The sequence below is a fragment of the Chiloscyllium plagiosum genome, chromosome 2, assembly GCF_004010195.1.
Source record: "Chiloscyllium plagiosum isolate BGI_BamShark_2017 chromosome 2, ASM401019v2, whole genome shotgun sequence".
Taxonomy (NCBI): Eukaryota; Metazoa; Chordata; class Chondrichthyes; order Orectolobiformes; family Hemiscylliidae; genus Chiloscyllium; species Chiloscyllium plagiosum.
Window position 1 is genome coordinate 87,335,037 of NC_057711.1, and position 16,463 is coordinate 87,351,499.

At 42.7% G+C, this 16,463-nt stretch overlaps 1 protein-coding gene across 2 annotated transcripts in view; it reads right to left on the reverse strand.

The window, feature by feature from the left end:
- hsd17b3 (hydroxysteroid (17-beta) dehydrogenase 3) overlaps nt 1-16,463 on the reverse strand; it is an 82,310-nt gene that overhangs the window by 24,495 nt on the left and 41,352 nt on the right. For both annotated transcript variants that reach the window (XM_043713519.1, XM_043713512.1), the window contains exons 6-7: nt 15,828-15,872; nt 13,800-13,834 (exon numbers count right to left, since the gene is read on the reverse strand). In XM_043713519.1, the coding sequence (XP_043569454.1) occupies nt 13,800-13,834; nt 15,828-15,872 (80 nt within the window). The remainder of the gene's footprint in view (nt 1-13,799; nt 13,835-15,827; nt 15,873-16,463) is intronic.

A 16,463-nucleotide genomic window follows, 5' to 3' on the forward strand; every position in this document is an offset into this window, starting at 1 on the left:
AAGCATTGTAAAATCTCAGAATTGCTTCCTGATCAACATGTAAAGTGGCTTTGGCCCCTTTGATAGTCCCAAGCCCTTTCTGAAATATTCCAAGGCGTTTCACTCAGACTTCATTGAGGCAGCCGTTTTCCAATGGAAGAATGTTAAACCAATCTCGGTAAATCTTTCTCAACCAATGCTGCCCCAATCAGCTTGGGCCCAAGCCTTTTACCAGCATCAATGGTAACTGCACCGACTGCCTCTCACAGGAGACTGGAACCGAAGTTGTATACTTAATATGCAACAGTTCACCAGTGTGAGCTCTCAGATTGACTGAGATCTTGTGCAAACCTAAGGCTTGGAATCTAATGTGAATCTTGTTAAAGAAAGATTCTGCAACCACAGATACAGCTGCGCCGGTATCGACTTCCATAGGATTTGAGTGACCATTTAACAAAACATTAACTTTAATCAAATTCAATTTGGATGTCACTAAGCATTTTAATTGCTTGAATCCACATGTAGGGGGACTTTCCAGGGTGTGCACTCTACTGGGCACCGGCCTACCAGTTTTCTTCACTCCGACCTTGTAGGACTCCTTTGCTGCCTCGAGTCCGCACACCGGCAGCAACTACAATGGCTTGCTGGCTCAGATCCTGAGGAACATTTTAGCCACATGCCTGAGGCCTTGCTTTGTTGTGGGGTTCTGCTGTGGGCTGGCCTAGGATCCTTCTGCTCAAAGTCAAAAGTGTGGTGCTGGGTAAGCACAGCCGGTCAGGCAGCATCCAAGGAGCAGGAAAGTCGACGTTTTGAGCATAAGCTCTTCATCAGGAAGGTCTTCAACATTCCTGATGAAGAACTTATGCTCGAATCGTCGACTCTCCTGCTCTTTGGATGCTGCCTGACCGGCTGTGCTTTTCCAGCTTTTCCACTTTTTGACTCTGATTTCCAGCATTTGCAGTCCTCCCTTTCTCCGTCTGCTCAGAACATGCTCTGCGTGAGGCTCTGCAATTACCTACACGTGAACTGCAGGATTGCTGTGCACGCAGCTTCATAGAAACCTGGCTCAACCCATCCATCCCAACTGTGCACTTCAGGCTGATGATTTTTCTATCTATCGTATGGACTGCACAGCATCCTCGGGTAAGACATAGGGTGGAGGGGTTTGCTTCTTAACCAACAACTTGTGGTTGCATGGACATTGCAGCCCTGGGCAGGCATTGCTCCTTAAACCTTGAACTCCTCACCATCAAATGCTGCCCCTTCTATCTACAATGGGAATTTACCGCTGCTACACTAACTGCTGTATACATACCATCTCAACGCCTTCTATGCTCGCTTTGAGCAGAATTTCGGCTGAGAGGTAACACCTATTCCAATAAGTCCTGACAAACCTATCCCAACAGTCACTGCATCAGAGGCCAGATCAGTTTTTCTTCATGTGAATCCAAGGAGAGTGATGGATCCAGACGGAGTACCAGGCCGTGCGCTCAGAGCATGCACAGATCAACTGGCAGAGGTCTTCTCGGACATCTTCAAACTCTTCCTGCAGCAGGTCACTGTCCCTGCCTGTTTCAAGAGCGCCAACATCATCCCTGTGCCTAAGAAGGCTCATGCAGCATGTGTCAATGACTACCACCCAGTGTCCCTAACTTTGGTGGTCATGAAGTGCTTTAAAAGGCTGGTCATGGCGTTAACCAACTCCAGCCTCCCCACCACTCTTGACCCACTCCAATTTGCCTATCGGACCAAGAGATCCACGTCAGATGCCATATCACTTGCCCTTCACTCCTCCCTAGAACATCTTGACACCAAGAACAGCTACATAAGAATCCTACTCACTGACTACAGTTCAGCCTTCAACACTATTATTCCCTCGAGATTGATTACTAAACTTAGTGATCTCTGACTAAGCCCAACTCTCTGCAACTGGATCCTCAGTTTCCTGACCCACAGGCCATAATCACTGAAGATTGGGGACAATATTTCATCAACACTAACACTCAATACTGGAGCCCCCAGGGACTCCCTACTTTACTCACTGTATACCCATGACTGCGTCACCAAATACCAGACTAATGCCAAGTTCGCTGACGACACCACCATAGTCAGTCAAATCTCAGATGGTGATGAAACAGACTACAGACGGGAGGAGGAAGATCTGATAAAATGGTGCACTGAGAACAACCTAGCTCTCAATGCCAGAAAAACCAAGGAACTCATTATTGATGGCGGGATGTTACTCATGCCGCCCTACACATTAACAGCACAGAGGTGGAATGAGTGGAGAGTGTCAAGCTCCTGGGAGTGGTCATCCACAACAAGCTTTCTTGGACTCTTCATGTGGACGCTCTGGTTATAAAGGCCCAGCAACGTCTCTTCTTCCTCAGGCAGCTAAGGAAATTTGGCATGATGGTGAATACCCTTTGCCAATTTTTATAGGTGTGCCATCAAGAGCATTCTGTCTGGATGTATCACTACCTGGTATGGCAACTGTACCATTCAAGATCAGAGACGGTTAAAAGAGAGTGGTGAACTCAGCCTGGACAATCACAAAGGCCAACCTCCCACCTATAGAATCCATCTACCAGGCCTACTGTCAAGGAAAGGCCACGCATTCTTAAAGATCCATCCCACCCTGGCAATGCTTTTCTACAACCTCTACCAACAAGGAGTAGGTACAGAAGCCTGAACACATGCACCAGCCAGTTTTGAAACAGTTTCTACCTTACTGTTGTTCGAATACTGAATGGACTCTCAAACTCTTAACATTCGCCTGTATCTGTGTTTTTGTTTTTGCTGCTGTTTACCTATTATTTACTTATCTATGCTACTTAACTCTGTGATCTGCCTGTATTGCTCGCAAGACAAAGTTTTTCACTGTGCCTCAGTACACGTGACAATAAGTTAAATTCAATTCACTTCAAGTGGTGTTCCCAAGCTCAGTCAAACAAGTGAGAGAATCCATTGGGATACTCTGTGGCTCCCATGCTCCAATTACAATGCCAGCTGTAGTGCCTGTTTGAAGTGCAGTTAGGCTTCAGCTAGTGGGCACTTTTGCATGGTTAGATCATTAATCCCACATACCAAACAGTCTCTCAGCATCTCACTCAAAATCACATGCCTCTGCTAGTCATCTCAAACTTATCATAAATCTTAATACAAATACCTTCAGTTCTCTAACAGCCAAACAAAATCAATAGCATTTCAGAATTAGAGAAGGTTTGGGTTTGTAATATTTCTTAACCAGCTCCATTAACTCTTGGAGGGTTTAGTGTCTGGTGCCTCTGGGAAAGTTAAGCCCCTTATAACTGAAAATGCTGCAGGTCCGCAAGCAATCAGAATATTACATGTTGCTTTTAATCTGCCCCAATGTCATTAGCCTGGAAAACATTATCCCAACCCCATGTGATTTTACCTTGCAGACATTGAGTAGGTGTAATATGTTCACACCTGCAGACAATGGCCAGCTTGCCTATGATAACTGTGAACAAATGGCCTCCAAGTATCACAGGGAGGAATTAGAAGTGCCATATTTTATGTAAACAGTTACATTTTAGGCTGTCTATTTAATTCCATGGTAGAATTGATTCGGGACAATTGAGATGATAGCTAATTAGCATTTCCACTTCAATAAAGAGCACATATAATTCACATTGTCATGGCATTGGAATTAAGGCCATACGGCCAGTAGGAAATTATTGTGAAAGTTGCACATTTCCTAAGATATCCCTGAATTTCACAGACAAGGCAGTCTGCAAGAGTCTGAAAGAAGCAGCCAGTCCTATACCTCAAGTATAGGAAAATATCACAAAGTGAAAGGTGGGTGAGAGCTAATAGGTTGAAGAGACCAAGCTCACAAGGACTTAAATGAGCGAGGAAGATCTGCCTCTCTTTGTCTAGCCACCAAGCAAAGCAGTCCTGAGATTCGAAGTCACCTGGTTGGGAAAGTGAAAAGGATTCAGGCCATTAGAAGTGAAAAATAATAATGGACTAGTTCAGGGCAATAAATTACAAACTGAAGGAGTAGAATGAAATATAAACATGGCAAATGATTTTTAAGGTTACACGTGGGAAATGTTTCAGTAGTGTGGAGTATATTTGACAATAAAAGTAGTACTTATTCAACACTGTTCTTAGTTTGCTTGAGTAACGGTAAATTGTTTCTGGCAATTGGATAGATACCCAATTCCTCTCATAGAGGATTTGTGCACAAAACTGGCAGGGTCTACCCCTCACAAAGCTGGGCATGAGCCTTGCCCACCTACAATTGTGACTAGATTTGGAGTCTCAGAAGCAGGCCACAAATAATACCCATAACGGGGTATCTGAGACTGCCATTTGGATTATCATCAGGCTGTATTCTTTCTCAGTGGACAATTGAGAACATTTTACAAAGTCTGCAAGGGGTTACAAGAATGGCATGGTGTCTCAGTGGTCAGCACTGCTGCCTCACAGTGTCAGGGACCCAGGTTTGATTCCAGCCTGGTTAACTGTCTATGTGAAGTTTGCACATTCTCCCTGTGTCTGCATGGGATTCCCCTGGATGGTCCAATTTCCTCCCACGGTCCAAGGATAAAGTCATAGAGTCATAGAGATGCACAGCATTGAATGAGACCCTTTGGTCCAACCTATCCATGCCGACCAGATATCTCAACCCAATCTAGTCCCACCTGCCAGCACACGGCCCATATCCATCCATACCCTTCCTATTCATATACTCATCCAAATGCCTTTTAAATGTTGCAATTGTACCAGCCTCCACCACTTCCTCTGGCAGCTCATTCCATATACGTACCACTCTCTGTGTGAAACGTTGCCCTGTAGGTCTCTTTTATATCTTTCCCCTCTCACCCTAAACCTATGCCCTCTAGTTCTGGACTCCCCGCCCCAAGGAAAAGACTTTGTCTATTTACCCTAACCATGCCCCTCATAATTTTGTAAACCTCTAAGGTCACCCCTCAGCCTCCGATGCTCCAGGGAAAACAGCCCCAGCCTGTTCAGCCTCTCCTCATAGCTCAAATCCTCCAATCCTGGCAACATCCTTGTAAATCTTTTCTGAACGCTTTCAATTTTCACAACATCTTTCCGATAGGAAGGAGACCAGAATTGTATGCAATATTCCAACAGCGGCCTACCAATGTCCTATACAGCTGCAACATGACCTCCCAAATCCTGTACTCAATACTCTGACCAATAAAGGAAAGCATACCAAACGCCTTCTTCACTATCCTATCTACCTGCAACTCCACTTTCAAGCAGCTATGAACCTGCACTCCAAGGTCTCTTTGTTCAGCAACACTCCCTAGGACCTTACCATTAAGTGTATATGTCCTGCTAAGATTTGCTTTCCCAAAATGCAGTACCTCGCATTTATCTGAATTAAACTCCATCTGCCACTTCTCAGCCCATTGGCCCATTTGGTGAAGATCCTGTTGTAATCTGAGGTAACCCACTTCACTGTCCACTACACCTCCAATTTTGGAGACATCTGCAAACTTACTTACTGTACCTCTTATGCTCGCATCCAAATCATTTATGTAAATGACAAACGGTAGAGGGCCCAGCATCAATCCTTGTGGCACTCCACTGGTCACAGGCCTCCAGTCTGAAAAACAACCCTCCACCACCACCCTCTGTCTTCTACCTTGGAGCCAGTTCTGTATCCAAATGGCTAGTTCTCCCTGTATTCCGTGAGATCTAACCTTGCTAATCAGTCTTCCATGGGGAACCTTGTCGAACGCCTTGCTGAAGTCCATATAGATCACATCTACCGCTCTGCCCTCATCAATCCTCTTTGTTACTTCCTCAAAAAACTCAACCAAATTTGTGAGACATGATTTCCCACACACAAGGCCATGTTGACTATCCCTAATTAGTCATTGCATTTCCAAATACATGTACATCCTGTCCCACAGGATTCCCTCCAACAACTTGCCCACCAGCAACGTCATGCTCACTAGTCTATAGTTCCCTGGCTTGACTTTACCACCCTTCTTAAACAGTGGCACCACGTTAGCCAACCTCCAGTCTTCTGGAACCTCACCTGTGACTATTGATGACATAAATATCTCAGCAAGAGGCCCAGCAATCACTTCTCTAGCTTCCCACAGAGTTCTAGGGTACACCTGATCAGGTCTTGGGGATTTATCCACCTTTAACCGTTTCAAGACATCCAGCACTTCCTCCTGTGTAATCTGGACATTTTGCAAGATGTCGCCATCTATTCCTTACAGTCTATATCTTCCATATCCTTTTCCACAGTAAATACTGATGCAAAATACTTATTTAGTATCTCCCCCATTTTCTGCAGTTCCACACAAAGGCCGCCTTGCTGATCTTTGAGGGGCCCTATTCTCTCCCTAATTACCCTTTTGACGTTAATGTATTTGTAAAAAAACATGTGGACTCTCCTTAATTCTATTTGCCAAAGTTATCTCATGTCGCCTTTTTGCCCTCCTGATTTCCCTCTTAAGTATACTCCTACTTCCTTTATACTCTTCTAAGGATTCACTCGATCTATACCTGACATATGCTTCCTTCTTTTTCTTAACCAAACCCTCAGTTTCTTTAGTCATCCAGCATTCCCTATACCTACCTGCCTTTCCTTTCACCCTAATAGGAATATACTTTCTCTGGATTCTCGTTATCTCATTTCGGAAGGCTTCCCATTTTCCATCCGTCCCTTTACCTGCAAATAGTTGCCCCCAATCAGCTTTTGAAAGTTCTTGCCTAATACCATAAAAATTGGCCTTTCTCCAATTTAGAGCTTCAACTATATCATCTGGTCTATCCTTTTCCATCACCATTTTAAATCTAATAGAATTATGGTCGCTGGCGCCAAAGTGCTCCCCCACTGACACCTCAGTCACCTACCCCGCCTTATTTCCCAAGAGTAGATAACGTTTTGCACCTTCTCTAGTAGGTACATCCACATACTGAATCAGAAAATTGTCTTGTACACACTTAACAAATTCCTCTCCATCTAAACCCTTAACACTGTGGCAGTCCCAGTCTATGTTTGGAAAGTTAAAATCCCTTACCATAACCACCCTATTATTCTTACAGATAGCTGAGATCTCCTTAGTGCGCAAGTTAGTTGGATCGACCATGCTAAATTGCCCATTGTGTTCAGGAATGTTTAGGTTAGATCCATTAGCCATGGGAAATGCAGGGTTACAGGGTAGGGGGGTTGGTCTGGGTGGATCACTCTTTGGAAGGTCGGTGTGGACTTTTTGGGCCAAATGGCCTGTTTCCACACTGTGGTACCCCAAGGTTGCTATTTATCTGGATGTCGTGCCACTGACAGGGAAAAACAATAAAGAGCACTTGGAGAACTTGGACATCATGCTCAAATATTTTTCCTGGCAGGCATATGCCTTTGAAGGAGAAAATGTGTTTTCAAGGCACCCCAAGTGACCTACTTGGGCTGCAGAGTCATAAGATCAAAGGTTCCCCGGCTCCCTCATCTGTACCAGAGCTTAGGTCATTCCTTGGGTGGTGAATTATTATGGGAGATTCATCCACAAACTGACCTCCATCTTGGCACCCTTACACTTGCTATTGATAAAGAGTTTACATTGGAAATGGTAATGTATCTAAACGGTAGCCTTTAGGGAAGCAAAAACACAGCCATCGTCGCCTAAACTGTTACCAAACAATGATCCCAAGCAAGATATGGTGCTGTCATGGAATGCTTCCCTGTACGGTATCAGGTAGCATTGTCTCACCAGTGGCCCGAAGGAGAGGAACGCTCAATAGTGTATGCTTCCTAGATTTTGGCTGATATTAGACACAAATAGACTTAGATAGGGAAGAAAGGTTTGGTAGTCATCTTTGGTGTGAGAAAGTTTCACTAATAACTTTATGGACATAAATTTGTAATAGTAACAGACTACAACCCCTGCTAATTCTACATAAATAAGACAAGGCCTTGCCACCCATTGTTTCTGGTAGAACTCTGTGGTAGGCTCTTATTCCGAGTACAGGTTGTTTCTGCTAAAACGCAATAGTTGTGTTCATCTGCAGTCTCGCACTATAGAAAATCACACTGTGGAAAACTTCTATAGCAATAGCACTGTAGAATACTGCTAATAGAAAATCACTATATCCGTTCAGTAGAAAGTTTGCGTTATCCAAACAATGTTCACAATTCATCAATCGTGTTATGGCGAAGTTGCACTGATGAAACATACATTACAGCAGAACAAACTATACATACAATTACGAGTTGGAACTCCTTCTGCGATCCCAAGTGACAAGTGTGAATGCCTCAAGCCACCTCCCACTGATAGATACACCCCAGTGGTACCTCCACTGGAAGAGTTCATTCTCGTTTTAGACTTGTCACTTGATACCAAACTGTCCCGGTTCCTGTTGTTTATGGGACCATCCCACACGCAACAACAGGGATATCTTCAACAGAGTTGCTGATGGAGAGAAGACTCTGCACCAGGTTAAACCTGATTATTTCTAGACCTCGGGGGAGGAGGTGCAATGGTGGCAGGAATGTCAATGTGCCTCCTTGAAGCAAAAAGGACAATTTAATTCAGGGGACCAAATTTGATGCCGGAACCATGGGAATGGCCCTGTATGGTAGCAAGGCGAGGTTGATGCGAGGTCAGGTCCTGTGACTTATAAAGTTTGGCTAGGTGGTACAGTCCTGAACAAACACGTGGATCACTTGGAAGCTGTTGGCTTGCAAACAAAGCAGAAGCAAAACATAACTGGCCAGTCCTGTCAGAAACTGTAGGTTCTCCCCTTCTGTCTAGTGTTGAGGCGGATGCAGCCTCGATACTGTTACCGTCGGAAGAAGAGGAGGAAACTCACCCAAGACTCTTTAGACACAACGGATGGGCTACAGTGCAGTACACGCTGACTGTGTCAGCATCTGAGTCAGAGGAACTGAACCTAGGGTGAAACATCACAAGAGAAAGACCAGGCCTATATCCCTGTACTTGGTAGGGGGGGGAAGGGATGTAGGGATCGGAACTAGCTGAATATTGGGGATATCATTGATTGAGGTCTTTAACTGGGCCAATCAGCAAAGCCCTAGCTAACCAATATAACCAGGAGATTAGAATCTCCTCAGTTGAGGGCTGCCTCCGAGCTTTCTGGCCGAGCTGCCTTCTTAACAACCCTATCTACTTGGATGGCAAGTTTGAGAGATCTATGGATATGGACGCCAAGATCCCTCTGTTCCTCCACATTGCCAAGAATTCTGCCTTTAATCCTGTAATCTGCATTCAAATTCGACCTTCCAAAGTAAATAACTTCACACTTTTCCAGGTTGTACTCCATCTGCCACTTATCAGCTCAGCTCTGCATCCTGTCAATATCCCTTTGCAACCCACAACAGCCCTCCACACTATCCACTACTCCACCAATTTCCATGTCATTGACAAACTTACTAACCCACCCTTCCACTTCCTCATCCAAGTCATTTATAAAAATCACAAAGAGCAGAGTTCCCAGAACTGATCCCTGTGGAACATCACTGGTCATTGAGCTCAAGGTTGAATACCTTTCATCCACCACCACCCTCTGTGTTCTCTTGGCCAGCCAATTCTGTATCCAGACTGCCAAACGTCCCTGTATCCCATGCCTCCTTACTTTCTGAATGAGCCTACCATGGGGGAAACCTTATCAAATGCCTTGCACACCACATCCACTGCTCTACCTTCATCAATGTGTTTCATCACATCCTCAAAGAATTTAATAAGGTTTGTGAGGCATGATCTGCCCCTCACAAAGTCATGTTGACTAGCTGTAATCAAACTATGATTTTCCAAATAATCATAAATTCTGTCACTTAGAATCCTCTCCAATACTTTGCCTACCACAGACATAAGACTGACTGGTCTGTCATTGCCAAGGTTAACCCTATTCCCTTTTTTGAACAAGGGACACAGCTGCACATATAGGAGATTCACGTGACCAGGAAGCCACACCTATTAGTTGCAGCAATTCTTTTACAATGCAAGGTCAATAGAATGGTTTTACTGCTGAAAAATGCACGCACCTCCTGAAAATGTCATTGCTCCTTTAAGTTATTAACAGTTAATATTTGCAATTTGTTGAGCTACTTAAAGTGTAGCTCAACAAGCAAAGATGTTTCAAAGTTAGTCGAGAATTGGATTAAAATTAAACTGGCTACAGCTGGTGTAGTTTTGTAGTAAACTAAAACAAAACTAGGAGATTTAGAATTGCCTCAGTTAAGGGGACTGACTCTGAACTGGCTGGCCACAGCCAGTGAACTGTGCATAAGCAAACAAAGGGGTGACTTGGTGATGGGATACCAGCCTCTGTGCAGTTATTTCAGCCAGTATCCAAATTCAGTGTGTAATAGGAAGGCAGATGTTAGCCTTTATTTCAAAGGGAATGTAATATAAAATTAGGAAGATTTTGCTATAAGTCAGACCATGGCAGGAATACTGTGAATGGTTTTGGGTCCTTTACATAGGAGCATTTATATTCCTGCGTTGGAGGCAGTGCAGAGAATGTTGACTAGTCTGATAGCAGGTATAGAGGGATTGTCTTCTGAGAGGTTCAGTAGATTGGACCTGTACTCTTTGCAATTCAGAAGAATGAGTGGCGATTTTGGAAAACTATTTAAGATTCTTAGGGAGGATGCAAAAATGTTGTTTCCCCTTGTTGGAGAGTTAGGGTCAGAGGGTATAATCTCAGAGTAAGGGGTCATAGATACAGGGGACAGAGATGAGGGGGAATTTCTCCCAACTCCGTAGAAGAACCTGCTACCTTTTACGGACAACTTAAAGGACAGCCTGTGAGGAACCACTGAACTTTGTCTGTGTAAGTTATCTTTGTGAATTGGAAAGGGTGGGAGGAAAAAGTGGAGGTGTCCAAAGAAATAATGATGAAGGAGGGGAGTGATGAGGATTCAAGAACATGAATTGACAGATCAAAGTGAGGATTGTTGGGTGAAAAGATGGAAGGAGTTAAGGATTATGGAGGCTGTGTCAAAGTTTTCCAATGGCCTTGTAAATGGATAATCACTTCTCCCATTCAGCGCCTGTTTTCCCTGCCTGCTGATGTTTAGAACATAGGACACAGAACAGTACAGCATCATACAGGTCCTTTGACCTTCAATGTTGGACCGACCTCTTATCCTACACTGAGATCAATCATCCTCCTTACTCTTCATTTTACTATCATCCATGTGTCAATCCAAGAGTAATTTAAGTGTCCCCAATGTATCTGACTCTACTACCATTCCATGCACCCACCACTCTCTGTGTAAAGAGCCTACTTCTGACATCTCCCCTAAATCTTTCTCCAATCAACTTAAAATTATGCCCCGTCATGATAGCCATTTCTGTCCTGGGAGATAGTCTCTGGCTATCCACTCTCTCTATGCCTCTCATCATCTTGTACACCTCTATCAAAGCACGTCTCATTCTTTTTTGCTCCAATGAGAAAGGCTCTAGCTCCCACAATCTTTCTTCATAAGACATGCCCTCCAGTCCAGACAGCACTATGGTAAATCTCCCCTGTACCCTTTCTAAAGCTTCCACATCCTTCCAATAATGAGGCAACCAGAATTGAACACAATATTCCAAGTGTGGTCTAACCAGGGCTTTATAGAGCTACAGCATAACCTCGTGGCTCTTACACATAATCTCCCGTTTGCTGAGGTCAAATCCCTACTTGGAATTGAGTCAGTTGACTGCCCTGCCATGTAAGTGCATGTTGTTTCCTGACAAGTGAACAGGACATAATCTCAGCCCTGCTGTGTTTTTCTTATTAAATTCCTCCCTGTTTGTGTGAGCCAGGTATAAAGAATGAAAATGAAAGACTGCTTATCATCCAGGCACACTGAAGAGATTGGTTTTGACTGGAGCCAATCATGTCATGTTATTGAATTTAGAGTTGGGTTTCATTGTCACATATACTCAAGTACAAGGATACAGGAGTTCAGTGAAAAGTTTGCAATGTCGCCATTCATGGCACCATCTTAGGTACAAGGTGTGATGTTAAGAGATCAAATTGGACTATCTCCCTGGACATTATTGTAATATAAAAGGGTTAAACTGCACTGTCTTCCTCTAGAAACCGAACATTTGGGAAGTGGATGGAGACAACATTCATGCAGGAATGTGGATGACACCCACTCCATTTAGACAGTCATTTACTATTACTCTCCTGCTATAATCAAATTAAACTCTCATTCAGTCCCTTCCATTTAGAATACTTTCATAGCCAGCCCCCAGCCAATTAGGTTCACTTGCATGATCATCCCCAATACTGAAGCGCATCACACCTACATTGTCCAGGGAAGTAGCAGAGCCAGAACTCGTTTGCAGAGCCACTACAAAGCTAGGATATATCACTGCACCTACATTGTCTTGGGGAATCACATAGTCAGGAAATCATTTGCATAACAATTCCCTAGGATTAGGGCATTTACATTTACATTATCTCCAAGAATGATCTCATCCTACCATTGCACCTGGGGTAACATAACTGTCCTGTATAAAGGGGATGTGTTTTCTTTGTTTGGGGCCTCATTTTGACTCGACTTCACCTTACCAGAGAAGGGTGCCAGAGGGCTCGCCTAACTTGTACAAGCTTGAATAAACTTTAACTGTTTGCACAAGTTGTGTGTGCGAATCGTATCTTGTGTGTGAAACCTTGAAAAAGAACTTATCAAAGGTACTTAGGGACAAAATCTTTGGTAAAATGTCAAAAAATAAAGAAATAGGTTAATGCTTCAACATTACAGTTCATCATAGCATAAAATAGTAAATAAGAAATAAAGTTAAAAGTTCAAACATGGGCCTGCAGTAACTCCACACTGACCTTTCCCAGGAGGGGCTTGATCTCTTTCCCACACTGGACTCGATCTGTCCCCTGTGCTGAGCTCAATCTCTCGATCCCTGTGACTCCATGCTGCTGTACCACTATCCAGGCTCACCAGCCGCCTCACCACAGGCCACCGGAGTCCTGCTCTGATGCCGCTTCAGGCCGCCAGACACTTCCACAGTGCCACCAAACACCACAGCACTGCCCGGAAACACCTACCACCTCATGGCCAACCACCTAAATCCTTGGCTGGGCCTCCAGCCGCCATCATTGTCACTGCTGCCTCCCCAAGCTAGCTCACTCTGGAAGGTAAGTATAGAAAAAAAACTAAAAGAAACTCTTAAAAAAAACAGCAATTCACAACAAAAGAAGAAAGAAAGCGGCCAGAGCTGATGTGCTCCAGCTCAGGAGCCCTACTCGGTCACCATTTTGGAATATTGAGTTGTCAGATGAAGGGATCTCTGGACAGTGATGTCACCAGAACTGTCCTGAGTTGAGTTAAAGAGGGGTCAAAGAAGGGCAGCTCATTGATATCTATAGATTTTGAATAAAGCAAAGTGATTGTTAAATAATCTTCATGAATCAGATAGTGACAGTTGATTAAACTGTACTGGAGAAGCATGCTCATTTGAGAGACACTGAGACTAATGACAGCAATTCCTTGTTAGTTCAATGTTTAGATTTGTTGATTGTGGTTTCATTGTTACAAAATAAGTTTTAAAAGTGAACTCTTGCTTATTGTCTTTCTCCATCAGGGTTATTTTGGAAATTTGGTTTAATCAAGTACCTGGTCTCCAGGAGATTATTAACATATGCAAAAATACTACTCATTGCAAATAAAATTTAGTCCATTTAGTGATGCCAGCTGTAATTGCCTTCTATTGAGGTTATTTAAAATATATGGATGGTTATTATAGTACATTGATAACAAAAACTAAATGATTTCTATTGATGATCAATTAGATATCTCAGATTGTGAAGAAGAAGTTCAGTCATACCTCTCTTTCATCTTTGGCAGGACAAGCTGGGTCATCTGCAAATGACCAAGATATACTTCATTATACATCTTCTCATAAACAAGTAACTTTTGACTGCATTCAGCAATATGTATTAAAATTCACTAAAATCAGACTACACAATTATATTTTCCTGACATTGAATTGTCAACTTTGTTTTAATACTAGATTAGATTAGATTACTTACAGTGTGGAAACAGGCCCTACAGCCCAACAAGTCCACACCGACTCGCCGAACCGCAACATACCCAGACCCATTCCCCTACATTTACCTAACACTACGGACAATTTAGCATGGCCAACTCACCTAACCTGCACAAACTGGAGCACCCGGAGGAAACCCACGCAGACACAGGGAGAATGTGCAAACTCCACACAGTCAGTCACCTGAGGCGGGAATTGAACCTGGGTCTCTGATGCTGTGAGGCAGCAATGCTAACCACTGTGCCACCATGCTGCCCATAAAATGTTCTGCAGTACAATGTTCCCACCCAGGATGTAATATATAGGATTAGAAATATAGGATGAGAAGTATTTTACCTTATGGGAGGAAAAAACTCTGCTTCACAATTTGCTTAACATTTGCTTATGAGATCTGCATGTCATGTCAGCATCTATTTCTCATCCTTAATTGCCCTTCGATTGATTGGATCAGTTGGCCATTTCAGGGGGCAGTTAAGAGTGAACCACAGTGCTGTGGGTCTGCAGTCACACGCAGGCCAGAGCAGATGAGAACTGTAAGGGTAAGATTTCCTTCCCTAAACGACATCAGTGAACCAGACAGGTTTTTATGACAATCAGCAATAGTTGCACAGTCATCATTAGACCAGGTTTTAATTCCAGATCTTTATTGAATTCACATTTCATCAACTACAGTCGTAGGATTAGAATTTACTGTCCCAAAATATTAGTCCGGAATTCTAGGCAACTAATCGTGTGATTTTACCACTGTGCCGCCACTTCTCCCACTACTTCAAAATGGACTGATATTTACACACTACTAGAAGACTCTTCCTGAGCCACTGGGCATCACCATTTTGTGGGTTTGGGTCTAGCCTGCCAGTTCAGGGAGACCTATATCATCTCTTGTTAGGAAGGCCTGCTGAAACATAAGTCAATGAGGCTACTGCAAGGCCACAGTGGGCTGGATACCACAGAGAGAATGAATGACATCAGTAAGGTTTGGGGAAAGCTCTCAGCAGGTGCCCTACTTTCCTGATGAGCAGACACTCAATCTAACAGCCATTAATTGAGGGGGCCACAGCTATCTCTGACTCCCGATCCAAGGTGACAAGTGCTCACACTGTTTAACCTGTTGTTGTGCCAAATGATTACCATTCCACTCAATTACATGCTCTACCTGATTCCAAATTCACCAAGGCAACATCAAAAGGTTCATGCATTCACTGCAGCATGATGCCTGGCATGCTCTCAAGAAACTGTATGTGTCCTGGACATTCAGAAATCATCCTTCTTTGAAATGAAATCCCATAAGAACAGATTGCCAGTTTCATAAGCCAAAATAAATGGAAGCAACAGGGTTTCTCCTTCTCGTGTGCTATAACTTTAAATGTGATAACCTTCTTGAAACCTCCTTTCAACTTTAGTAAGCCATCCATTTACCCTAAAAACTGAATTCAGCATAGCTTCTTTTTCACTTCCCTTCAGTTTTGCAAGTTAATAGCATTATATTTTTTTCAATACAGCCACCTGCAATAGTTTTTTAATAGTGATGCAATTAAGACAGCGTGTAAAAATGTACATTATATCTATGTGTAAGAATGCTAATTATTGCATTTTTGTAACAAGCCACACTCAGACACCTATTTAATGAAACTCATTGTAATAGTGATTCAACATTTACAAATGTCTTTCCTTTGCAAAATTTACACATTTCATAAACAGGAATAAAACAAAATGAAATGAGAATTGCCCCATGTCACTTTAACTGTGTTTAATGTCACACATTCCTGTTGAAAAGAAGAAATTTGTTTGAGCTGGCAAACATACCTTGACAACAGATATCACATTAACATTGATGATATCATCGAGAGTCTAATGTACAGAAACAAAAAGGAAATTAGCAAAAAATAGATTAAGATTAGAATCAGTGCTATTGCAAGTGATTAACAGATATTTAAATTTCCACATAGTAAATTTGAATTCAAATTTCCTCATAACATTTTTGAAAATACAATTGTTTAATTAACAATGTAAAGCAGGTTGTCTTCTCCATGGCCAAAAGACACTCAGTTTACCATTGTTCAATGGTGGAAGTTAATCCAGTCTCCTGGAGTGATGGTACTGCAGTTGACATAAACAAAGTTAGCTGTTTTTTTTAAATTAAGCTTAGTGCACATGCAGCTAAAAGTGCAAGTAAAATTAAAAGTAATCATGTAACTAGCATAGTTGTAGAAAATACAATGAATTTGATTTTTAAAAAATTGCTTTTTTAGTGAATTCAATTGAACTATTTACAAAAATCCATATGGTAAACAGTAAATGAAACAAATTGTAAGCTTTCACACAGATCAAAATATTTAGTTATCCCTTACTGTCAATTCAAATCTCAATATTTGAGAAACAACAACAACTGCTCCACTTCCACGTCATGTTAAATAATGTTGAATGGTCCTCCTCCATTCA